We start from the raw sequence: 27209 nt of genomic DNA on the forward strand, positions 1-27209 counted from the left end.
CCTAGTAATGAATATTTCTCTAAATATTTGTAAGTCTTACTCTTTTCTGTGTTTCTGTTCTTTCTGCTAATTACCAGCACTCTCTTAGTCTGCTGCTCCCATTTTTCATCCAGACAGCACCTGAACACAAGTGGGATCTCTGGTGTGGGACACAGCTCCTCTAGCACATCCCATCCCTGCTGTTTTAACACTTCTGATTGGAAAAGGATTAATCCCTTATCTCAGAATTTATTTTTTTATTTGATGTCATCATTTAATTGGCATTTTAGCATTTAGTTTTAAAAAGCCGCAAACTAAATCTATTAAAACTAATGCCACCTTCCCAATAGTTTCTGACCAAGGCATGGAAAAATTCAACGAGTTAGAGGTTAGGATTTGAATTTTCCTTCCATCCTACTTGTTTAGCCATTTATCCTTATACTTATAAATGGGTGGAAAATCCTTCCAAAATGGCAAAGTGACATGGCAGAGGAAAATGAAGTTTATATTCCTGTTACTTGATCAACTGGGATTGCTCCAGTGAAACAGCTTCCTGTGGCAAAGTGTTGATTTATGAAAGGCAGAATGTTTCACTGGAATATGATTCAAACAAAATTGTGTTCTGCCAGCTCATCTGCTCTGGCAGACTAAAGGAAAGGGGGGCAGATTGTAGAATATTTAAAAAAATAAATTCCAAAGATCATAATTAAATGTTGCTTTGGAATTGCTGATCTTCCAGAAATTAAAAAATGCAAGTAGTTCACACTTTGCTGAGACACTCCTTTAATACAAGAATTTTGCAGGAAATGGATATTGCAGGTTTTTGCTGCCTCTTCATTTTACTTAAAAGACAGAATTATTAATGTAGCTTTTACATTACATATTAAATCTAAAATAGCAACACTAAGGCAATTCCTAAAAGTTGTCTCAATTTGAACTGCCTGGATTGAATCAGACTCAATTAAAGCCAGGGGCTTCAGGACGTGTGTGTTTTTCACCCCAAAAAATCAGCCCTTCATGTAAAAAATGGTATAAAAAATGATGGAATTCATATTTTTGACAGGAGACTGTATTTGCCTGCCTGGCCCAAACCTCATGAAATATTGGCTCTTCAAGCTGTCAGTGATTCTTGATAGCACAAGTGCTTTTCTTCAATTGGAGAACCAATTGTTTTTAGAGGGCAGCAGGTTGTACCTGGGGAAAAGCAGCCTGGTGAAGAGCAGGACAAGGGAGACAGGCTCGGGGGATAAGGATCAAAGTGCTTTGTCCATTTTCCAGTAATATTTAATCCCTGAGGGCCACAAGACTGGAGACCTCCTTTGTAATAATATTTACTGTAGGTTTTTCAACAAATTAGCACAAATGTTTGGGAATTAAGTGAATATGCATGTATAAATAAACATTAATCTACATGAATCTATAATTAATATAGATTAAATACTCTATAATCTTATTAATTTAGGAGTTCCAGGGACAATGTGAACTGCTGAGGCTATGCTCTGCATGGTTAATAGTAACAATAATAATAATAATGCATTGCATTTAAAAAATAGGTTCAGCTGCAGAATGTGAATTCTTTAATAAAAACGTTCTGCATGTCTCTTCCTAGCAACATATCCCAAGATTTATGTGCATCATAAACAAACATGTCTGTGGTATTATAAAGTGTAATTCCTCTATATTTGTTATTAGGAAAGGGAATACTGTTTCCCATATACTTTCCCTCTTGTTTCTGCTGTAACTGGGCAGAGGCTGCCAGTACATTATCAGGAAACAAAACCCACCCATCCCTGCTGTAAACATTGCAAGGTGAGTGTTAAAGACCAGAGGGAATTTTCGGCAGGAAACCTGTGCCTGGAAAGAGCCTGCTGCAGGATGCTTAAAACCACCCTTCTGCTCTTCAACTACTCAAAGCCAGCTGAGATTCCACCATATTCTGGATTATTCATTTCACTGGTGACCTAACTCATGGGGTGTGCTGAACCCTAGCAGTGGAGAGAGGGGAAAAGAAGGGGGAGTGCACAGCTCAAAGGAGAGCTTGAGGAATAAGGAAGGTTTTCCACAATGAAAAAAGAGCGCCCAGCTTCTAGCTCTTTCTCACCTTACAGCTGCAAATCATTCCCAGGATCTGGATGTACACCTTGCCAAACAGTCCTGTTTGGCTAGCAGAGCATTACCCAAGCAAAGCCTGTCACAGCAATTCAGTATTTGTGATTTCTAAACAGCTATTCCCATATAAAATAAAATTATGGCATTACCCTTCAGCTGTGAGAGTAATAGAATCTCTCACTTCAGAAATGAGTGGAAATTTAGTGTAACAACTATAATTAAAAGCTTGATAGTTTGCTGAACATATTTTTCCCAGTTTAATGATCCTGCGTTACATGCATTCATACTTTACACTGCAAGTAGCTACAGTTTTCAATGGTAATATTTAGAGGGGAAAATGCTGCCTTTAATGATTAAGATCAAAAGCACTAGATTTAAAAGTTAACCACCTCAGTAATGCCACGTTCTGGCTGCCACCAAAAAGTATATGAATGGCTCTGAAATAGCAATCTGTTTTGAGCAAAAACCAAACCTTCCCCCCCAACGTGTGATGCTGTTGTTTTTTAAGACCATGCTATGCCAGTATTCCATGTGCTGGTGAGAGCAGCTGTCCTCCTTGTTCCCAAGTGTTGGAGACCTATCACCATAAGGGTTCACAACCAGTGTGCTCCTGAATGTGAGAACAGAGAAAAGCCACGAGTTTCAACTGGTATGAGACTTAGGAAAGGATCACAAACCCTGATTTTTCCCTGGATTATTATTGCCATCAGCCATTATTACTCTTGGGAGACACACTGCTCCTTTAGGGTCTGCTGAGGGAGCTTGGGACCAGCTGCCTTGCTGTGGGCACTTACACAAGGCCAGGCTGGAAAAGCCATGTAGAAGGGCTTCCTGTTAGCAGAAGTTTCCTTAGTAGGAAGTTACTGCAAGGACTGAAAGATTTCATCACTTTTCCACACTTACGTTGGACCACTTGAATATCTCAAGGGTACAGGTTTGAGTTTTTTGCCAGGCTCTATTCCAGAGTGATCTGAGGAAGAACAGTACTTAAGTCTCACTCTGAGTGTAATTTTCCACTTATGGGAAAGGTGTGATGATACTTTTGAACCTGAAACATTTCCTTTGACTGTTAAAAAGATTTGTTCTCAATTTTACCTGAAATTACCTAGTTTTATGAAGAAGTAGCCTACTGGAACTTCTGAAATTGTTCTTCTCAAATGTGCCATCAGTTGGTGGTCTGGATTGATTTTGTTGTACAACATGCTGGCCTTTGATGTTTCTATTCAAGAGAACTGAGTAGAAATGTAAGATGGGCATTACCATTTTACTTTGGATCTTCCAGCCCCCTCCTCTGGACAGCTCACTACGCTGTCTTCGTGCTGGGAAGGATAATGAAGCAGTGGTAAGCAGGAGAATTTACTGGGATGGAGGCATTTTAACCTGTCCTAAGGACAATAAAGGTTTTAGCTCCCTCTGCTATAAACCTGAAGGGGCAGGGGGTGCAAGAAGCACTCTGATCTCTGGTGAAAGAGATGCAGTGTAAAGCAAGAACATGTGCCTTGAAATTCCCTTTTCATTCCACAGAAACATCCAATTCTAGTTATCAAAACACTGAAGCCAGCTCCCTGGATAATGGAAGACAGCATCACAAAGAAGGAAGAAAGGTCAGAGAAGTTAAGCTCTGCCAGACAAGTATCAAACATCTCAAAAATATTAAAAAGCAACACTCAGTCCTAGTGGCTTTTAAAGCACACCCTTAATCACCAAGATTCTGCCAACAGAAGGTTTCACAATAACCAAGGAAACTAGTTCTCCAGACTTCCCTGGTTTCTGATTTTTATGGAGAGGGTTGGCAATAGGCAGACTCACATAGGGAAAAGCCCCAAACATATGGAGGCACTCTCATAAAGCCACCAGACACATCCATCCTTGTGTCAACACGCCCATTCCGAGCCCTGAAGGACACACCTCAGTTCAGGATGTATCACCTGCTCCAATCTCTCCTTTATGATTGAATGTGTGCTGAAAAAAACCCCTTAATTCCCCACCACAAAGCATATACAGCAGATAGTTTCTAAGCAGTAAATTTAAGGCAGGGATTTGACATTGCTGGTAGGTGCTCAGGATTTTGAGATAAATGTACATGATGAGAACTTGAAGGAAGTTTTATTTTTGTGACAAGCTATCCAAGTGAATGATTTCCAAGGGCAGTGAAGGAACAGAAAACCACTCTGATTAAACCTCAGTAGGTCCAAGTCCATAAATTAAAGAAGATAAATAAGGTAGCCTCCATTAGTCTAGCCTTTAAATAATTTATAGCAACTGAGTACCCACTTATAACAGGTTGTAGAGTTTATTCCTAATTCTTTTTTTTGCTAAAGAAATGAAGTCTGAAGCATCAAAACATAAGAAAAAGAAAGAATATACAACTCAACCAAAATGCAGTTGCTGCTGTTATTTGTCTTTTACCCTGTATTTGTATTGTGCCAAAGAGGGAGACACTTTGATCCTTTTTTTGGCATGGCCTAAACATGACCTGAGCTAACTAATGACCAGCGTGGGTTTTATGTCAGTGACATGTAGCACAGTGACTGACACCAGCACAGTTTCCTGCAACAGGACCATTATGGCTCAATATGCATTTTTTTATTAACATTCTACTTTAGACCTTGATGCTGTCCCTGTCAAGCCTTGAGATGATTTTGCTGTTCAATTTGTATTTTAGGGATTAATTTTGTGATTGATCAGGGTTGATATGAGGGTTCTGTCCCTGCCTTTTGGGCCTCTTTCTTGGTAGCTCTACAGTGGAATTAGAGAGAGACAAGCCCCATCTGCCTCGTGCAGATTGGATATGGGGAAATAGAGCATCTCTTCTTTATCTCATGGGGCTGTTATGCTGGCCAGGCTGAACTGCAGCCATAGGGAGCAGAGCCACTGAAATTAAAACAAGCATTCCTGACCATGTTGTTTCAAAAACTCAAGCAATAATCCTTGATCTCCCACTGGCAGATTGCCTTCCCCTGATTCCCCTGCCTGAAGAGCCTTTCTTCAAGAGATTTCTTTTGCTGGAAATGCTTACGCTTCTGAAAAGTCAGCACTGATAAGAAATAATCTCTAAGCCCCTTCACTGCTCTGCTCCAAGTGCCACCAGCTCCTGTCCCTGCTGCACAGACCAGCAGGGAGGGATGCTGCTCAGCCCTGGGCTTGGCCAGCAGGCTCCCCACAGCCCAGGGGATTGCCACCTGCTCTCAGCTTGGACACAGGCTGGCTTTTCCCCTCCCAGGGCTCGTCAGCACATTTGGTTAGTATTCCCAGAAAATCCTTCAGCATCAGCAGTGATTGATAGTGGAGACCCTCAGCGCTCTCCCAAGCAGGCTGTAAATCCTCTCAGCAGGTATGGCCGACACAGAGCAGCAATCACTGCTGGCAGAGAGCCACTGCAGCCACTCCCTGCTCCTGCAGCTCCTGTGGATGCTCCCAGCCAGGCCTAATGCCTCTGATCCTCCCCACAATGGGAGCAATTGCCTTAACTCATCTGTGTGACCCTGGTTAAAATAAACCCTGCTTTTTATTCATGCTCACTATTTTCAACTCATACTTTTTGCCCTTGCTCTTCATTTGAGCTTTTTGCTGCTAGATGCTGTATCAAGGCCAGGAATTCCTTTTTCCAAGAAGAGAGACTGGATAATTGCCATGGATATTTTTATGTATCTGTGCACTCACACTTGTGCAGTTGGTCAAGGTGCTCTCACTGCTGGGCATTCTGTGTCACACTCAGCATCATCTCTCTTCTAATACTAATTCAAAAGCCACCTCCTGAGTTCTCACTTAGTGATTAGTAAGTAGTAAATTTGGTGCAGTATCACCCTATTCATCTCCTCCAGCTGAAACTGGCTGAACCTCTACTGGGACAGATACACTCCTCTGGGTCAAATTAAATGCAGGTAGGCTCCTGACAGTTTTCTGACTTTAGGACAGAGTTACAATACAGAGCAGAAATAGATCTGATAAACTGGGTAGTCCATTCAAGAAGGAAAAATAATTTTTATTTCTGTTTCCAATAAATATACTACACAAATATATGCAAATCATCACCTTTTTCTTGCTTCAAAGAAACCCACCTATCCTGTCAGACCTCACACAAAGGCAGCCAGCTCTAGGGAAATGCTGAACAGACTCAAGTAATAGCTCTACAATAAAAATAGATCTGTAGCCAGAGCTGGCTGTGTTGAGCCCCAGCTGAGAGCTCCCTGTTAATTATTTATATGGCACTATGGATTAGCAGGCTGCTTCACAGAAATAAAGGCACGAGGAAATGTAGTCCCAGCGCTCAGAACAGCAGGGCCACAGCCCTGGCTGTGCCCAGCTCTGCAGCCAGCACTGGGAGTGGCACCATTTGTAGGAAGGACTGGGTGAGAAGTGTCTCCAGCTCTGTGAGGTTTGGCAGTTCCCCTCTGATTCAGGCCCTGCTATTCCAGTCAGGTTTCACATAGGCCAAGTGATTTTAAAATCCCATTAGAGATTTCACTAACTCCAACCCCTAAACTACTTTCAAATTCCAGCCACTAAGTCAATAATGTGGATTCTTCCTAATTCCTACACTCTGGTATTATCTGCTATAAGTGTGGGAAGTGGGCTAAAATCTTCACCATACAGAAATCATCAACTCAGCTTCCCTGGGCTTATAAATTCCTCAGCAAGTTGAGTCCTAGCAAGTGCAGATACAGCTGAGTTGATTGTCCCCCTTATGACAGAAATTTATGCTCCAATCTGAAAGCGGAAAATAAGGAACTTAAAATCCCAGTCTTGCAGTGACCCCATCAGTAATGTCAGCCTAGACATCACTTTTTTACTGACAGCTTTCCTGTCAGAAAATAGCAGTGGCTAGTTATTTCACACCTTCCTTATAGTCATTACTATGATTTTAACTGCTTTGTGGTATTCCTATCAATTCCAATCCCACCAGCTTTGAAAATTGCCAAGACCACAGCAGGCTTAGTCAGATTTTTTATCCTAGCATAGATTTAAGGGAGGGAGCAAGAGAGGGAAGAGGCAATCAAAAAATCACATCCTGACAGCAGCTGCTTGCAGTGCAAAGAAACATTGCTGAAAGTACTCTTTGCTTTTTCTTTTTTCCTTCAAAAAAATTTCAGCTGGAAATTTAGAGTAAAAACTATTACTTTGTAGCCCTCCAACTTTCCACAGACCACCAGCAAATTACGGCACAGAACAGCTTGGGAATGAACCTCAGGGCTATGAAGATGCACAAGCATTAAGGACAGATGTTAGGAACAAAAATGAATAAATGCATTAAAATACTTCTTGGTATTAGTAACAACTGTGTGCCATAGAAGCCTGAAAAAGCTGTCAGGAAGTGAAAAACAATTTTGGTTGGATGGAGTTTCTGGAGGTGATTTAATCTAAGCCCCAGCTCAAAGCAGAAGTAATGTTAAAGTTATATATGTGCAAATATTTGCACATATTTTCTGTCCACAGTATATATAAATAAAAAGTATTGTGTATATAGTGAGCACTTCCATATTTTATACACACACACCAAAAAGTAGAAACCTGCAGCAGTGCAATCACTATCCAGCACGAGGATCTGCTCCCAAATGAATAATGACTTTGAGTAATGGCAAGCCAGCCCATTTCTGACAAGATTCTCAGTCATATCCCTCAGAAGGGGATGGGACAGTGTAACCTTGGCCAGGCACCCCTGGGAAGCCAGGCACAGGCACATCCTCCCATGCCACAAGCACTTCCTCAAACCAGTCTGTGCAAGCAAAATAACTCAAGATGACAGCAGATTAGAGATATACTGCAAAGCAGGGATATCTAACTTCCCCTCCTTGCCTAGATCTCCTTCCAGACTGAGTGAAGAACATTCTCACCTGCCCTGCCCACTGGGCATCCTCACCAACAGGCTCTGCAGCAAATTGGGATGATGTTTCCTTGGGCAGCTCTCCCTTGTGGAATTCCCCAGAGCACCGTGACCTCACAGATCCTGCCACGGACACAGGGACCTCCCAGATCTGGAGGTTTTGCTGCTTCCCAAAGATCACATTCACAGCACTGCCTCTGGAAGGGCACATGTACGAGTAGGAGCCCTAATGAAATGCCAGGCTGTCTGCTCCACAATGGGGAAATGTTAAGTCCTGCAAATCTTGTGTCCCTCCTGTGCTTTCCCTGATGCTCTCAGTTTCTGGCGATGTTTCTGAGACACCTCTGAGTGTCACGAGTTGGGTTCTGATTTGCAGAAATAATGTTTAGAGGTGTCATAAAGATATTCTGACAGCTGCAGTTTTCAAGCTAAACAATGGCTATGTTTCAGAGACTTTTAGGATTTTTCCTCCAAAACTAGACTAAGTTTTCACCAGCTGATCTCACAGACACTGATCCTTTCTTTCCCAAGAGCCCTTCTTGTCTCTAATGCTGTTACCTGCTGTGGGAACAGAATGAAAGGCACATCAAACAACACTGGTTAACAGAATACTAGAAAAAGGACAAGGAGCTGTGCATCAATTCCCGTAACAAATCCTTTTTTGGTTTAACTGAAGTTTCAGGGATCACCAGTCCCTCTCTGTGTACTTGCACACACACCAACCCACAGCTGCATATACATCTGTCTCCATACAAACAGCTCCAGCATAGAGCCCCAATATTTGCCTTGCCTTCCCCAATGAGAAATATGAGATTCCATTGTGTTGGCTCAATCCGTGTGGCATCTGCCCTCCTCACCCCAAACACAATTGCCCATGCAAGGAAGGGCTTGTGCTTTAGCAGATCTATTGATCCACGCAGACCTTTGGGTGGGGAGGAAAGCCTCTTTAATTAATTTGGCTGACTTTCAGGTTCTGTTTTGCCTTAACAATGTCTTGAGAAATCCAGTACTGCGTTTTAGCATTGTTATCACTTAACTTAGGTTTGGATTTTTGCTCCCCAGAGAGGCACCTTGTACCTCAGCCTGGCCACCCCATGCTTGGCATCAAAATCAGGCAAAGTCATTCATTTGCCTTCTCTAAGGATTTGATAACCTCTACACTTTCCTCGGGCAGAGGTGTTTTGACCTTTAATTAAAAGGAAAATTTGTTGTCTTCCACTCAGAAGGCAGCAAATAATGAACTCATTAAAATGAGGTTACCGTTCAGGCCTTAGAGCAATAAGAGCCAAAGTCTCATTAGCAGCTAACAATCCAGAACACAGCACATAAATAAACCTAATATGGCAGAGCAAAATGCCTTGGTGCATTAAATTTGAGCAGAATCAAATGTTTACTGTCAATGATGTCTGGGGCATGAAGTTTTAATGTACTTAATGAAGGAAAGCAAATTGCTTCTTATTAGGCATGAAATGTTCCTGCAGAAATCGCCCCAAAAAGTGTATTATGTAAATGAGGGATAGAGTTATAATTAACAAGGACGTAGCAGGGAAATATCAACTCCTTCCTAATAGATGCACCAATTATGAAGAATAAAGACACAGCAAGTTCAAATCTACAAAAGGTAATTATATGGATTAATGTAAAAAGCTACTGAATGCAATACAATGAAGAAACTGTATCTTGTGAGTGTCAGAGAGAAGCTTCACTGACAAAGCAAAGAATCAATTAATAAAGTTAAATCAGTGAGTTTTGAGAGATTCCAGGCAATTAAGGGCCTGCATTTGAAAGAACAACTTAGATTACCTTGAAAAAAGCTCCTGTCTTTGCTCAGTCAGGCACGGAGATGTGCCTGTTTGTCCCTGCACAGCGTGCTCCATGATTCTTTCCTTGGCAAGGATAATTAGCAAGCATGATCTTTTCGACTGTCCCAAAATAACCACCTGTGGGCTCAACAGGGAATGCTGGCTGTATTTCCACAGGCATGCAGTGGGGACAGGGGTGGGATGGGGATCACTGAGCCCAGGGAAGGGGGGATACCTGGGAAGCCAGGGACATCAGGCAGAGTGGGAATAGCTGTGTAGCACCAGGCTTGGGAAGGGAACAGCTTTCCAGCTGTTAAAATTCAATAGCCCTTCTCCACCCTGCAAAGCCTTCAGAATCAAATCAAATAAATGCCTTCTGCCTCCTATGGACCCTGTACAGATCCCAGGAAGGTTTCTGGCCCTGGGTGCCAGGGATATGCAGCCTCTTCACTCTTTCATTAGAGATAGGAAAGGCAGACCCTAATCACCTAAAAAGTTGCTCCATATTAAGGGTGTGGAAGACATTACTGCCCTTCCTCCAAACAGACACGCAGTGACAAAATAAGTTTGGACTGTCTTAGCTGACAGTATCTTCTTAGCATTAAAAAGAGGGGAGGTCACGACAGTAAAATTGAGCTGCTAATTATATAAATTAATATGCATACATGGAAATTGAAATGGCAAGAAAAAAAGACTTTAGGACCAAGCCAAATCCAGTTTGAGTGACAGATTTGCCCTTTAGACAGAGGAAAATGCTTGACACACTGCAGGTACCAGGATTTACATCTTAATCCTCGCTCTGTATTTTTAATGAGGCCCCGCTGGGCTCCTGCCTATTCTGCAGCTCTGTCATCTTCCTGAGATGTGAGGGGAGCAGCAGAGGAGCCCAGGTGATGGAATGATGTTTGTTCCCTGCCCCTTCTCATACTGCGCGTTAAGTGATGATAATTTCTCAAGATGTTCTTCCCTCAAAGGAAAATTAAATTGATTTTGCTCAGCCCATCAGTCTTTCTCAACATATCTAAAATGCTCTAGATAGCTTGGAAAATTATATTCTAAAATATAACTACTCCGATTCTTTGCTTCTGACTTTAATGGTGTCAATTTAGTGGCAGTTTTTACCAGCTGGGGATTTTCCTCAATGTCTCAGCTAACAGTGGTGTTCATCTCTTAAGATTTTACATTTTAGTGAACATTTACTTGTTATATATTATGTAAATATAGTCCCACATGTGAAATTGTCACAGGATTGAAATAATCAACTTGCTAAATGTCTGGCAAGATGGGTTGGAAACCATACAACCACCTTAATATTTAATGCTAAAGCACAAGATTTACTGTCATAAGATTGCTTCATTCCCTTTAGCAAGGAGAGGAATTTGCTTGGTGACTGTTGCAGCTGATAAACACTATCTCAATTTTACATCTTCCTTGCCACCCTAAATATGGTTCTATTTAAAAAAAAAAAAATCAAGGCAGATGCAGTCTCTTGTATTACACTCACACACTTCAGCTCTTAAACCCTGCTTTCAGTGGTTTATCCTGCACTGCAGATACTTTTGGTTTCTGGTCCCAAGTAGGGGTGCTGGTCCTTGCTTAAATTAGACCAAAAAACTATTTTCCTGTGAAGTTAAGTGAAATTATGACCATACAGAACGTAATTTTTTCAAATGAAGGACAACATTAGCTGGGCTAGGGGGGAGTGCAAACCACTGCAATCATTTTATCTTTGAACTCCGCAAGAACATGAAGGTCCAATCAACAGAAGTGTTATTAATAGATAATAGGAAAAGTTCTCAAGGGCCACATAATGGAGGCCCAGAAAATGGATGAAAACAGTTTAGAACCTATTCAGCATTGGCAAGGCCAATAGGGAGTGAAACGGGGCGTGCCCCATCTCACATGCAGCACACCCAAATTCCAGGGGCTGGGCACCCAAAGCAGATCTGTGCTTTGGACCAGCTCGAGGAGCAGTGCAGAGCTAACAACCACTAGAAAACATCAAGGAAAGCTCTCACAGGTTAACCATCTTCTCTCTTTCCCTAGAAGCTGGAAACGTGTCCAAAATAAAAACTGGACAAGTGGCCAAGACTACCTATTTCTTCTAGAAGCAGCAGCCTTTCCTTCCATTTCATTGGCTTATCTTAGCTTGGAGGAGAGAATAAAAATAAACATTAGTTAAATTTAAAATTCATTTATGACATATTTTACCACAGGTCAAACCTGAAGCTTTGCTCATTCACAGTTAAGCCTGAATTTGCTATTCAGGCACAGCCCAAAATGGTCCTGCAGGTAAGTAATGCCCAACGCCTTCATGCCTAGATGATGAGCAGTACTCCTAATTTTATTTTGGGTTTTAAGCACTTTTTATCAAGCTTCACTAATAACCCAAAGCGTGGGTGACCCAGTGATCCTGTATATTGCTGCCTCTGAGTGGCTGGATTTGAGTCCTGCCGTGGAACACTGCCCCAAGGGATAATATCCTGGGCCAAGCCACTGAACCATCACCTCCTTGGATACTCAGGCACTCTCACTACCTTTTCTAGTTCATCAAACTCTCATTGAATAAATTAAGCTCTCTGTAATAGTCCTATTAAAAAGATGAGCCCAAAATAATATTAACTTTTCTAAATCCATATTAATTTCTTATTTATTTCAGGCTTTACTAGAGACTCAAAATTTACTGCGCACTCAGGTTGCAAATTTTACCTTCAACCTTGGATTTTCAGGAAAATTTTACCACACAGGTAAGAAGGAACTTCATGTAGCTAAATAGGTGACAGAATTTTAAATCTAGCTTTAAACATTCCCTTTCTAAATAATCAGTGACTCACTGGGAAATGTGTGTTCCACCATTTCAGTGTCCAAAGGGGTAAGGACACACTAATGATGAGCTGCTCAGGTACACAAGGATGCCCTTGATGTTTTCCTGAAAGATGTGTGGTGGTAAATCTTAGTGCTATAAAGGAGGCAAAGTAGTTGCAGAGATCTCTCTAATTCCTCAGGAGACAGGCCAGCACAGAAGACAGAGTAAGGTTTTTCAGGAGTGGTAGGCATGATGAAATATAAAAGATTGGGAAAATCATGTCTCAGAGCCACTGAGGAGGCAGAAGCATTTCAATGGGATGCACCACATTTTGTTATGCCTGTGAAGAAAATCTGTCTCAGTAATCTGCAAATCAGGGGGGATAATAAAGGACATGATGAAAAGAAATTTGTATTGAAACCTGTGCTTCTGTGGAAAATGAGGCACTTCCACACCCCCTCGTCCTTGTGACTCCTTTCTCCTTTTTGCTCCATTTCTTCACAGCACAATACACCCTTCTTAAAAATGTTATTTCTTTTCCTCCTCTTTTGCCTTCCCATTTGCTGCACCTCCACTCTGGCTTCCCTGTTTGCTGCACTGAGCTGTGCTGCTCCCCAGTCCTGCTGAGGCAAGAAGAGATTCCCTGAGGCAAGGGAGAACCTCCTGTCCTTCTTTCCAAACCCCATAACCATTCCCACCTCTGGAGACCAGCTCCCAAAGCCTCAGTTTCAGTCCATTCAGCCACACTCACTAAGTGATGCCAGGAAAACTTATCTGGACCTTGGGAGAAGGCAGCAAGAGGATGGGAGGGTGAGTTTAAAACCTAGGAACCTGCCTTCCTAGACCATGAGGCAGCTGGATGAGGAGAGAGAAGGCACAATGATGTGTTTGTATCACTGTCTTTAAGTCCAGTCTGTTCTCCCCTTGTTCAAGCACTTAATGCTGAGCAACTGCTGCCCAGGAAACCTTCTGGACTAAAGATCCAGGCTAGAGAGCCTGGGAAAAATGAGAGGCAGACAGAGATGGGATGACTTGCGTGCAGTCACATAACAAGGCAGTGGCAGAGCTGTGGTCAGAGAGCAGCTCTGGAGACAGAACCACACACACAGCACTTCACACTGCCTTGCCTGTGCAGCTGCTCCTGCTGCAGATGAGCTGGGCTCATGTGCAAGGCAGCAAAACAAACAAAAGCAGCCCGAGGCTCTGAGCTGCTCTAAAGCAGGAGGCTGCTCACTTGTGGCCATCTCCAGAGCACAGCTGGTATCAAACACTCGTGTCCTTTGTGGAGAAAGGTGATCTGTGGAGGGGAGGAGATGGAGGAAGAGATGCTATTACTAAAAATATTATGACATAGTGGGCAGTGGCTGGCAGAGAATATGTAGCCTTTGTGAAAACACCACTCCCTGACCTACCTTTTCGTTCTTTCCTTCATCCCAACACCCTCCACAGGTTTGTCACAGATTTTCTGATACAATGCTGAGCAATTTCAGAGTTGCTAGTGCTGTAGAGAGAGAAAAGCGGAGGATATGCATGTGTGTCCATGCTCCTCTCAAGGCTCCCAAAATAGCACAGAAATACTTCCCAAGCTGAAGCATGTCCCTGGCTCCATGAAGAGGCTTGGATGCAGCTGGGTTTTTAACAGAGCACTTCATTTACAGGGTGGGGATGGCCCTTTCTCATCTCAGCTTACTGGAAAGCTTGCAGCATATTCTCTATACTCTTTATCGACTCATTATAAATAAAGCCTGGAAAGATGTTCTTTAATTACTGTACACATGGCTTGCTGACCCACAGAGGCTTTTACTAGCAGGTACTCAACTTGCTTAGTGTGGCATTGTGCTCTCCTTTCAAAACTTGGATCATGTTAAAACTACAGGAGGGAGAGGAGTGTGGGGATGTGTTAGCAGATTAAACTGTTACGCATTTTCCTGGAAAGATGCTGCTGACAAATCAGATATTGCAGTAGATCAGGCCACATCAGCTGGCAAACTCTGCACTGCATTAACACCATTAGCAAAGAGAATGAGCACACCCTGTTAGTTCTGCAGCTTTAACAAACACTTCCCCCTCACTCATGCTGCAGCAATTGAAATGAAGACATTCTCAGGATTTGCATTTATGATGTACAAGATTATTGGCAGCAGCTTCCAATCACATAACTACAGTTATAATTTTAAAATACGGGGTGAAAAACTATGCACAAACAAACTTTGAATTATTACCTGTGTAAAGTGCACTCAAAGCAGATACATGCTCACCCTGTTCATAGCTTCTATGCATTTTTCAGATTTCACATTTAAATAAAGACAGTTACAGGATGTTGATTGTACAAGAAATTAAAACCTCAAGATCCCTTGTTTAGCCTCCAATACTCTGAATAAGGAGTTGGGCAGAAATATTTAAACAATATAAGCACCCACCAAATGCTCCACGCAAACTTGGCAGATTTTTTTTGAAATAACACTACCTAAGAATTCATAAAATCAAACAACATTCTTTTCTAAGGTTTGTGAGAATATTTAACCTCATAAGCAATGCCACTACCTAAGGTTAAACTTGCAACCTTTCTGCCTCACCTCTGGCATTACAGGATGGGGTTATTCTTCTTTAAAATGGAAAGCACTATCTTGTTTGGTTTTTGTTATAGTAAAAGAAGTGCAAGGTTTTATTAGGTGTATATCTAAATTTACAAAGAAATTAATGGGCAAAAGCAGAATTTATTTCAAGAACCACACTCTACTCCAGAAGTTAATAAGGCACTAAATTATACTTTGACCTAAATCTACCATCTTTGATTGTAGTTCTTGATGTATTTCAAATTCCCACTTGTTTCCTCTCCATCCCTAACTTTGGCTTGTCAAAGACATCCTCAGCTGCCTCACAAACCCCATTTTGTCCCTGCTCTGTCCCATTTGGAAAGCCTTTGTTAAGTTCCTTCCCTTGCCCATGCCTGAGTGACTGCAAAGGAAGCACATCCCCCAAAACCAAGCCAGCAGTCACTCCCAAAACTCAGGGCACAGAGGGAGCAGCCATCAGGCCTTTCTTTTCAGTGTGGAATTCTCCAGTAAACAAGGTTGTTTTCTTTTTCCTGCAGCACTCCCATCAGCAGGAGCAGCTCCCTTAGAACTTGCAGAGTGCTGCAAAGAGGGGAGCAAAGGGATTCAGTGACTCTGGGAGAAAGTTTCAAAGTACTGCTCTCCTTGTGTAGTGGCATTCTTCAAAAACCACCACAGAAATGGAAAATAAAAGCCAAGAGCTGAAGTGCAGGCACTGATCAGCATCTCTGGATGTTCCTGCCAAGTAAACAGTGACATCCGTGGAGCATTTGCTTCCAATGAGTTTTGCAAAACATTAAAGGGCCTGTGAGAAGATTTCCATGTTTGCATCAGGAGACCAATTTTGGCAATTATTTCTTAGACTGAAGCAAAATAAAAGCATTCAAATGGCAAAGCACACAAAGGAAATGTGCTAAAAACCAAATATTGTTGGGTACCTTGAAGGTGAAGCTACTGGAATGTCACTTTGCCTTTCCAGGCTGGAAAAGCAGGGCAGATGTATCTGCAGATGGTGGGAGCAGCACTGGGTCCTTTCTGAAATGGAAGGTTTTCTTTGTTGCAGCCACATATCCTCACTTCTGCCTGAAGCAGATACCCTTCACCAACACATGAGGTTTTATTGGGTTTACTTCAAGATTAAATCTGGCCAAAATTGAATACTGAACCCTAAGAAATGTTTGGAAGCCTTTTGCCATTACAGCTTCATGCTTTCCACCTAACTGTATCTTAAAACTTGTTTCACACTCTACCAGAAATGATCAGATTTCAGTTAATCAAGGGTAATAAAGTGGTAGTTACAAGGAGGATAGAGGGGAAGCATTGGTAAGATTTCATTTTTATCCATATGTTGCCTTTATGGAGAGTATTTTGTATTTAACAGCGACATTATTATCAGGACAAAATGGAAAATAACTGATACCTTTTCTTTAATACTGAACATCATCATTTGTCCAGCTTTCAAAAGACTTGGAAAGCAGCATTAATATTCCTGACACTGTTTTGTCACGTTAAATCCAAGCTGCCAGGTTATGGGGATGAAAAAGATAGTGTGGCATTCAAATGAAGCAAACAGAGAAAATGGGGAGGGGTGGTTTTTAAGATCATATATGTTAAAAAATAAGTCCTACTCTTTATATTTAATATTCCCATAGTTCATACACATAACAGGAACACAGTGAGACAACTCAAGGACACCAAGGTTTTTGGCAGACACTTTTATGTTTAAAAAGCAATTATGGGCACGTTTTGCTTTCTAGTATCTTTTTTGTCCCTTTCTTCCCTCTGCAGGGACTGAGGAGGAGGATGAGGGCGATGACCTGCTGCTGAGATCTGTGGATGAGTTCTGGTGGTTTCCCCATATGTGGAGTCACATGCAGCCACACCTCTTCCACAATGAGTCCTCACTGGTGGAGCAGATGATCCTCAACAAAGAGTTTGCAATGGTGAGTAAGAGATGCCTTCATGACTACGGCCATGCCTTCCCCACTGCTTTCATTCTTGTCTATGCAATACCTATGTATTTACTCAGGCATGCAAACAGAGGCAGTGAGGTTAGAAACTCATCCCAAAGCCAGCCTGTTTGTGACTCAAACTGAATTTAGACTTAGCCTTTCCTGTTGGCACAGGCTCTCTGCAGAGGGAGCAGCCCTGCCCCAAGTATCCTGGCAGGGCCATAGGGATCAGAATCAGTGAAAACACAGCAGATAGCAGCTAGCCTCCTAAGCTTTAGGCAGCAGTTTGTACACAGGTTATCCTGCTAAAGTCTGCTGCAAACATCCTCAGTAAGGCAGGGAGGAAGTTGCAGTGAACCCTGAACCTGGTGTATGGTTTGGGAGAAATCTTGGTGCTGACTGAGCCAACAAGCAAAGCTGCTGGGTTTCTCTGTGCCTTTTTAAATGACCTGCTTGAAAAATGCTCTTTATATAGCTAACCTCTTGCTAATATTGACAGATAACGATGCTTCCCTTTTCCTCATTTGTGCTCTGAACTTCCATGAGCCACACTCCCCCTTTGCCCAGACCTCACAGTACTTGTATTATTTACAGCCTTTTCAGGATAATTCTGCTGGCTTATTGCACACGACAAAGAGAACCTGAAATGTATAAATGCTGGCTTTGGAAAGACACTGTGTGGTCTTTGGCCAGGCACAGAAATGCCAAGCAACCAGAGCTGCTCACAGGAGCTGAGGGACACAGTGGGGCTTTCTCAGCTGCTTTGGGAACAGCAATTCCCCAGCCCTCCCCAGCTCCAAAAGACCAAGCCCCTTCCTCCCATGCCTCACATGAGCCAAGGCACATCAGGAAAAAGGCAGAGGCAAATGCCTGAACAAGCAGTTGGAAGCAATTTATTCCCTTGTTTATGGAAATACTTTCCGAACAACCTTTAAAGAAAATTAATTTAAAATGGCTTAACTGTTTGCTCGTTATGCCAGACTTCCCCCCTCCTTCCCATCTCCTGCTTGGCAGGCAGACTTCTTTTCCTTTCTACAGTTCTGCTTCCCTGTCATCCTCATTCCTGGCACAGCCTGTTCATATCTTTTGTGTAGCCTGGCCCAGAGACCCAAACAGTGCTGAGATCTTAAATGCAAGAGTAATTTTTTTAAACAATCCATACCTCAAAAATACACAGTCCCTTCATCTTTAAACCTATGGGGAAATTCTCCTAGTATTTTCAGGAAGCATGGAGCCGTCCATGTCGAGCCACCTTTGGGAGTAAAACCTATAGCATAGCCTGAAAACAGAGCTGGTAATGGAATGTGTTTGTAACTTCCACTCCAGAAAGATAAAGCCTGTGTCCTGAAGGGTAGAGACTCCTTAGGGTGCCTATAAATAAGGAGCTGATATCAGTGAAAAGCTGCTGTTATTACACTTTTATTTCCTGCTAACATTTCAACAGGGGTTGTATCAACCCCTTGACCTTGAATCTATATGAGCTGTACAATTTACTTATGAGAACATTTCTTTTCAAAAGGCTTCCTCGGAAATTCTCTCTTGTGGGAGAAATTCATCTTCCCTCTATGACAGCCTCTCTGATAGCTATCAGAGAGGTCCCAGCCATGACTTCAGAGTGGGTTTCATTCCTCCCTGTCTCATCCTCAGCATCGTGTCTCCTTTGAGAAACAAACTCCCTGTTCTGCAGCTGCACTGCTCTAAGCCCTCCAAGTTAAAGCAAACCTCTTCCCATTATTCTTTGATGTCACAAGGTGGATCCAAATTTAAATTAGACATCTGGAACAGTACACGGAAAATTTGCTTGATGTTACACATGTTTTGTTTGTTGTCCACTATCTTTATTTATATTTATTTTATATTTATATCTTTATTATACTCAGGAGAACACAGCTTGATGCTGGTGCCATTTTGTCTTGCATTTCTCATTTATTGACCATATCTCCCCACCTCCAGTTTTGGCTGCACATAGAAGTGACACTTTGTGTCAGCTTCTGCCAGGAAAGCTGCAGTAATTATTTGGACGTGTGATCACATTAATTCTTCACCTAATGCACTATTTCTTTGTTCACTTTTTTAAACATGGCTAAGGAGGTAACAGGGTTTTCAGGAAGGGAGAGCACATCATTATCTACAAGAACAATACTCAAGGTTGCTGAAGATCCCAAATAACACCTACAAGTTCTGTTTATTATTAGAGACCTTTTGTCTCCTCTGGCTGGTAGATAAAAGCCTGGCTCTGCTTCACATGGCTTTATCCACACCTCCTAACAAGGCTCTGTAAAATGGGAGCTTACAATTGCAGCCTGCCTCACGCGGCTCTGTCACAGCACACAGATAGAAATCAGGTATCTAAACAGCTCTTTACAAACAGAACTAATTGCTAATTAGGTGTCTAATTGCCTTGATCTCAGTGCAGATATGGACCCCTCTGTACATCTGCCTTCAAAGATTCTCTTCCATGCATGTTGCTTGTGAACCAGGAGACTGCCTTCACCCAGAGCCCTCCAAATTGTTCCATGCATCCCTGAGATGTTTATAATTTCCACTGCCTACATGGTGAGAGGAAGAAACTTCTACATACTCTGCAATAAATGCCCTTGCCCCATTGCTCTGGATCTGGCTGGCAGCAGGGGAAGTTTTGCCTGGCAAAATCCTTATCCATGTGTCCCTGAGTGATGGGCCCCACAGCTGCACCATCCATAGCCCCAAGTCCCAAAGTCCTCACTGCAAATCTCTCATCAAGCACAAGATCCTCAGCCTCAGAGGAACAAGAGACAGGGATTTTAACTGTGCTAAACTAAGCCACAGGTCACCCAAAGCTTTGCTATCCCAATGTCATCCTATTTATGGAAGTATGGATGGTGTGTTCCAGAGCCCGCCTAAGGAAGTGGGAAATTACAATTCATTTGATTTTCATTTGGGTTTGAGTTGATCACGTTTTATGGTTTGGGTTTTTCTCTAACAGAGGATCCTAAAACCCTTTAAAGACACTAATGAACAAAATCTCGGATTAAATTTTACAAACTGATAATTCTTCAAGTATTGTTCTCCTTCTTTATAGGCAATGCAATGGATACACAGAGGCAAAAAATTGCTCAAGGGGAAGACTCTGATAGCATATATTCCAAAAATAAAACAAACCAAGCTTCCCCTGCCATCAACAACAAGCTATTCCTCCTCCCCCTTTGTACATCCTTATCTGACAAAAGGAAGTAGAATGTATCTAATCCAAAGCCTGTAGCTCTTTATTCCATCCGCTGGTTTGTTTGCTCAGTGATTATCTTCTGTGCTCATTTGTGAGTACAGAGCCCAAAGCACAGCAGAGACGGGACAAAAAACTGTCACTGGCTGTACAAGGCAGCTGTGAGCTGACAGGAAGAAGAAACAAAGATGTAGAACTAAACAAATCAATTGAGAACTTGTCTAGCAGCACTCCTTGGCTCCCACCTCCTGCTCACAGCCAACTGCAGATGCACATTAGCACTTCCTCTGCCTGCACCTCTAGAGCTGCTCAAGCCACAAGTACACCAGGAGCTTTTAATACACCAATTAAATCCCAACAATACGAGGGCCCAGTGACCACACAGCCAAGGCAAAGCATCTACATGTGATGAAAAGAGCCTAATTTGTCTCATTATTAATATCTGCACTTAGTGTGGGGAGGGAGAGATGCCCGCTGGAGATTGGTTCTAAAAATGGGCTGTGAATAAGGGATAACATCATTCTGTGCAGCAGGATGAGATTTATTCTGCCTCATCTTATTTTCTTCTGAAATACTCATTTGCTGTATCACCTGGTATCACACAAGGCCAAAAGGTTGGGCAAACTTAGCTGAGGTGTTATTTAGCTTTTTCACCTAATAAGAGACTTCCCACCTGCACCTTGAGTGACTGTGTGCAAAGACGCACAGTAGACATAAAATTTATTAAATTAAAAATGTGTGTTCTTATTTTCTCTGAAAGTGGCAAATCATACCTACATTCGAAACTAAACCAACAAACACAAGTTTTGACATAAAAAAAACCTCCCAATGTACATTTTCAATGTAAAAATCGGGAAATTGCTCCTTAGAATACACAAGAAAAGTGCTCAGTACAGGTATTTCTCATATCTTGACACACCAGTACACTCCTCCTTTAACACATGAGTTTTCACTCCCAAAGTAAGTTTAATAACAACATGAAAGGAAAAGAAGAAAAGTGCAACAGAAAACCACTGAAAGGGGACACACAGTATTTAACCTTCCCAGGTAAACTGCAAATAGAACTGCCCGAAGAAAACACAATTATTTGATAGTTGTTTCTTCTTAACTCTCTATTTGTGTGATGAGCCACATAGTGAGCAGGTTTTATTCAGAGGCTAACTTGTGTTTTATGTTGAGAACTCCTGCAAAACTGCCCGATTTTATTTGTGAGTGGCAGATCACCATTTCAGCATTCTGTTGCTATGGCAATTCCAGCATCAAACAGTCAGGAGATCAGCAGGACCTTAGACATAGTGATCCAGATCCCTACTTTGGGATAAGTCATCCAGAGCAGTGTTCATTGTCAACCCCAGCACACATCTGCCTTACATCTCTTTTTCTGTGTCCCCATTTGGTGAAGGTTTGTACACAAAAGCTGAGACAGGATATTCAAGTTAACAGTTTGACAGTCTGAGCATCACAGGCCTCCCAGGCATGGCAATAAATGGCCAGATTCAAAGAAATCTTTTGATACACCTTTTTACATGTCCCTGGCAAAAAAAAAAAAAAAAAGAGAGAGAACAGGGTGATTTACCATCTGTCATTATAGAGCTGTCTCTCATCCCACCCTTAAACTGACTCATGCCTCTCAAGTAGGTAACAGCATTAATGAAATGAAATTACATTTAGTTCTCAGTTAATTACAAAATAGAGAGTTTGGGTTTCTCTTTTACAGGATTGGTCTGTAACTGGAGGTCTTCGCTATAAGGAATGGATAATTTAAAGTGTTGCATTATGTGATGTAGGAATGAGTGTTCCCTACAGATTTAACTTAATTTTTTCCAATGACTCAAAACCCTTTCTTTGTTAAGTACTTGAAGATGCCCAGCAGAGCTTGCTGTTCCTGGAATTAAAGTAATCAATGGATAATGTGGGCAAGAGGAAGGACAAAAAAACCCCATAAAATAATCATCTCATATTTTAGCTATTTCCCTCTGCAGATCAGTTTTAAAAGAGTAGAAAAGAGCTGCTGTCTCCGGTAGTACTGGGAGCAAGATGAATTTGTGTCTTTGGAAGAGATTTGCAAGATAACCTGTAGATTATATGATGAACACGCACATATTTCCATATAGAAATGGAGCTAAATATAAATATTGATAAAATGTAGAAGTAGTCCAAGCTATTTTTTGCTATACCCTAACACCATGGAAAAAAATAAGGAGGTTCAGAAGATATGTGGAACAGACTGGGAAGGAATCTTTCTCCTATGCCAGAACTAGGAAACAAAATTCTATGTATGCCACTGCAACATTTTTTTTTCCATCTGTTTACTAGCTTAGTAAATAAGCAGCATTGGTTTACTAGATTACCTTTAAAAAGGACCAGACAGGTAGGATGCATATGTATCCAAATATGTAGCAGAACAAGGGGTAAATCTATTCCACACAGCAGCAGTGGAACATGATCCAGGAGGATTACTCCTCCCTGCAGTCCCCCAGCTGCATTCCCAGTTCCCTCCACCTGCCCCCATTTCCAGCTCGTGCTGTCCAGGGGCAGCAGCAGCTTCTCCAGTGCCACTGTGTGCAGGAATGAAGCTTTGATGAACGACGCGGGGGGTTTTCTGTGTGTCCCTAACCTGTCCATCCCTGTGGTGGCCCTCAGGAGCACGGCATCCCCACGGGCATGGGCTACGCGGTGGCCCCGCACCACTCCGGCGTGTACCCGGTGCACGTGCAGCTCTACGAGGCCTGGAAGAAGGTGTGGCACATCCGTGTGACCAGCACAGAGGAGTACCCACACCTGAAGCCTGCACGGTACAGACGGGGCTTCATCCACAATGGCATCATGGTACACTGCATTTCCATGTTCATAGCAATACTACTGCAGGGACCCCCGAGGGGCTGCTCTCACTGCAGGCCTCACCTCTGCCAGCATCCTTAAAATTCCCCGGGACCCAGTGGTTGTAATGATGCCCAAAGAGTGCGTTTGTTAGGCAGTATAAAAGAAGGGGAAAAACAAGTCACACAGACTCAGGCAACTGCAGAAGTATTCCTCAGAAACCAAACGTGCTCGTGGCCCCATCGGCTACCAAGCGAGTCACGGCTGCACTCTGTGAAATCATTAAACTGCCTAAGACCTCTGTTCCCAGCTCTGCTTCATCTTTATGCATTAAAGGATTAGAAATCCATCACCTGGGAAGGTGAACAGGCGGAAGTAATCTCCACCAGCACTTCTGCAGGGCTGAAGTTGTAGCTCTGCTCCTGAAATTCCCAGAGGCAGGACTGGGACACCTGCCTGACTCTTACACCCTGTGCACTTTGCCAGGGGAGAGAAAGCTCTTCCCAGGCACTTAGAAATGCACAGAGGACAGGAAAACTTAGCAAGCCCTTTGGCCTGTTCTACCAGCCAGCTGCAAACCTCTAGGCTGGGTGTGCTAAAGTCAACTGATAAATATTCCAGGCGATGGTTTCAAGTCCCAAAAGCTGCTCTGAATATTGCCTGTGCATACCAAGTCCAACTTGTGATCCCCTAAACAAGCCAGAGAGGGTGTCTCAAAAGCAAATTCCTGCAGAGCCCAATTACTGCTGGAACAGACAAAATCAGCAGTGTTTTTACACATGTACCCTAATGCTCTATAAATGCAGGTTTTGGTTGTTTCAACTGAGTAAAAAAAAAATAAAATATTGAATTGAAGTAAGGGAAACAAAAGTCCTTCCCCAGGCTGATTGTGGCACTGTGTAAGCTGCTGTTCCTCTGTTCCCAGGTGCTCCCTCGACAGACCTGTGGCCTTTTCACTCACACTATTTTTTACAAGGAATATCCTGGTGGTCCTCAGGAGCTGGACAAAAGTATCCGAGGAGGTGAACTGTTCCTCACCATTCTCCTGAACCCCGTAGGTACCTTCTTTTGCTGTTGTTTGGGTGTGCTGACTAACAGGGAGGAGGGAGGGAAGGGTCAAGGGAAGGAGATCAAATTGGGAAATAGGAACCAGCACCACTTGCTCAGAGGTAACAAGCAGTTTAAGAAGAAAGGAGAAAAATGTCTTCTGCCAATGTCCAGCTACAGCTGGAATATATGTGCAACCATTTCCTGGGAAATGCATTAATTCTAGCTCCTTATTGTTTCCCAGCCTGAAGCCAGGTCCCCCTAAGAGACATGTCTGAAGCTGAGACTAACCTGTGAGGGCAAAAAAACTGATCTTGTTCTTTTTTTTTTTCTCTTTTTTCCACGAGCTTGGCTCCTCAGGCACTCCTCATATAGCTCAATGGAAACCCCAGGGCTGAGGCCTGATATCATTCCTCCCCCACCAGCTCCTAAAAAATAGGTTTTGAGCTGCTAAAAAACTGCCCGGTACTATTTAAGACAGGAGCCTAGAGGTGCAAGGAGCAAGGGAAAGAGCCAAAACCCCCCAGTATACCAATTATTTTTTCTTGACATTGTTCTCTCTCCTTCCCATTCCACCCAAACAAGCTGCACTTGGCACAAGATGAATGTCCCTTGTCTTGACAGGGACATTTTCAGTGAGTTTAAACTGCAGTATTCATTGACTCCTCTGCAGACCTAAAGAACCTTCAGGTGGAGCTGACTCTCAAATCTAGGTCACTTTAATTTAGACACCTAAATATAGATTTTTGGTGTTATACAGTCAGATGCTGGTGAGTGAACATTTGGCTGGGTAAGTAAGTTGGTGTCCGAGTCAGATTCAGTGGTCTTATAGAAATGGAACATTTCTATCAGGAATTTTTCTATACCATAACATGACACCTCATTTAAGAATCAAACACATCTCTCTTCTTGATCCTGTCTCCCTACTACTTGCAGTTCTCTCAGGCTGGCTTTTCTTCCCATGCTTTCCTGAAGTGTAGCTTGGAATTCACACTGAGCTTTATCATGCTTGCATGAATACCTGTGCATTTCTCACTTATGTGAAGATTTCCTCAGATTTGGGCAGTGCAACAGCCTGCAGCAGAGCACATAGAGCTCCTTACCCCACAAGAAATGCTTAGAAGAGCCCAAATTCCTCAGCCAGCCTGTGCCCCAGCACCTTGAGAGTGCCCTAGATATTGGTGGTGGTATTTGAAAAAACTGCAGTGATCAACTTTTCATTAAACAGCTTTTCAAGAGGTTTATAAAAACTGTGTCCCTTCCTCAGGTCATGGTTAGCAATTTCAGCAAATGTATTACAAATACCAAAAGTGTTTGTGCTTCCATGAAGCAATACCACACAGATGGTTAAATTAGAAAGTGCCCAAGGGACACTGCACTGGAATAAAGTTTGCAGAGAGATTATCATGGGGATCTTCTGATGGAATTTTTTTTAAATAGCTTCTACTGAATACTCCATGGCTCAGAGAGATATTTTCACTTTCTAATTTATGAGTCCCAAAGATGAGTCATGTCTGGCAGAGATGATTTAGTAGTAGGCAGAGGAGGGATAAATTCCACCAAGACAGGCAGAAATCAAACCAACTTCCTTGGAGTCTTAATGAGGGTTACAAGAATCCCAGGCAGACCTTTCCAGAACCCAGCTAAGGCAGCAGGCTGCTCAAGTCTGCAGTTTGGGCTACTTACTCTTTGCATAAACACTTCAAAGCAAAGCTCATTACAGTTAGTAGGGAAGGCTCAGCAAACAGACTGGGCTTGAAATAAACCCAAATAGTCAAACTCTTTCAAAAGTATCAATCCAGCTCCCCTCTGAAGGGTTTCCTTCATTTGGAGGCTAAGAGCAATAACAAGGAGCTTCAGATGTATGTATAAATAAGAAATACAAATACAGTGTGGGGCAGAAAATGAAATATCTTCTTGGACTTCTGCTTTACTATTTGATACAAGTAAGAAAAATTCCAGTTTAAAGTTTCTTATCTCCCTTGCCAGACCAAAGCTGGATGTTCAATCAGAGTTAAGTTATAATCATCTTTGATGTTATTTACTGTGTGGTTTGACAAACATCAAAACCCAGTTAGTCACTAAATCTTAATTAGGACAGGCCTCCCAAAAGCTGTAGCATCAGCACTTGCACAGCAGCAGTGAAAAGAGAGCAGCAAAACCACCACACTCACTGGAAAGAAGAGGGGGGAAAAAAATGACATCTAAAACTTCAACCAACCAAAATGTAAAAAAGCTCCACAAAACTGGTTTTGTGCCCAATCTAATTTTGATAGCAAAATAAAACTTGTCCCAACACTATGATTCTTGTGATAGCATAACTACATCTATTAAGTGTAGTTAGATCTTAAGCAAAGAAAACACATTAATACTCAAAGAATACATTGCTACTCATGATGTATCTTCAAAGACAGGAGTGCAAAGAGCATCAGACAAGAAAATCACCATGTCCTTAACAGGAATTTAACACTACCCAGCTATGTAAATATGGTAGAAAATCCTCTGGTTCTGATCAGCATTGTGAAAAAATATTTAGGCTTTCTGCAGGTGTGCAGCATTCCACAGCTCCAGCAGCAGAAGCAAAGTCAGCCTGAAATTCATAAAAATTTATTTTCTGCTTAAAACCATTTTGAACAGCATCATGTCATTTTTTTCTCTTCCTAAACCTTCCCAATTCTTTACAACTTTTTGCAGTGCTTTGAGATGTCTTTTTAACATTTGCTTCATTGGGTTATATAAGATGAAAAAAAGCTTATGGCATTTCAAATGAGTTCAACATTTCAGTTATTTTCAGCCTTTTTAAAATTCTACCTCTCATTATTTGCTTAGCTTAATTGTGCTTTAGAACAACTTTTTCTTCTCACAGAACATGTTCTTAAAATCTCCCTTCCTCACTGTTTATTTCATCAGTGCTGTGCCACATTGGTTTCCTTTTAAACCTCTTCCCATCAGCTCTCCAGGCACTTCTGGTTTTGCCACAGTCCACAGAGAAACACAAGGTAACCAGCAGTAAAGCCAGCCTGCTTTAAGGTGCCTGCTTTTTTTTTTGAAAGGGAATTTGGTGTGGAAGCTGTGCTGTTTTCCAAGGCTCCCAACATCTGCTATCATGACCA

General features: G+C 42.2%; 1 protein-coding gene across 3 annotated transcripts in view; it reads left to right on the top strand.

The window, feature by feature from the left end:
- The window catches only part of LOC120498014 (bifunctional heparan sulfate N-deacetylase/N-sulfotransferase 4), a 71592-nt gene that overhangs the window by 25131 nt on the left and 19252 nt on the right, over nucleotides 1-27209 (top strand). For all 3 annotated transcript variants that reach the window (XR_005626613.1, XR_005626614.1, XM_039700247.1), the window contains exons 3-6: nucleotides 12374-12461; nucleotides 16864-17018; nucleotides 22873-23058; nucleotides 23975-24103. Coding sequence is in view for 1 of the 3 variants with exons in the window: in XM_039700247.1 (XP_039556181.1) it covers nucleotides 12374-12461; nucleotides 16864-17018; nucleotides 22873-23058; nucleotides 23975-24103 (558 nt within the window). In the remaining 2 variants the exon portion in view is untranslated. The remainder of the gene's footprint in view (nucleotides 1-12373; nucleotides 12462-16863; nucleotides 17019-22872; nucleotides 23059-23974; nucleotides 24104-27209) is intronic.

The sequence above is a fragment of the Passer montanus genome, unplaced genomic scaffold, assembly GCF_014805655.1.
Source record: "Passer montanus isolate IOZ18808 unplaced genomic scaffold, ASM1480565v1 scaffold14, whole genome shotgun sequence".
In the NCBI taxonomy this organism is placed as follows: domain Eukaryota; kingdom Metazoa; phylum Chordata; class Aves; order Passeriformes; family Passeridae; genus Passer; species Passer montanus.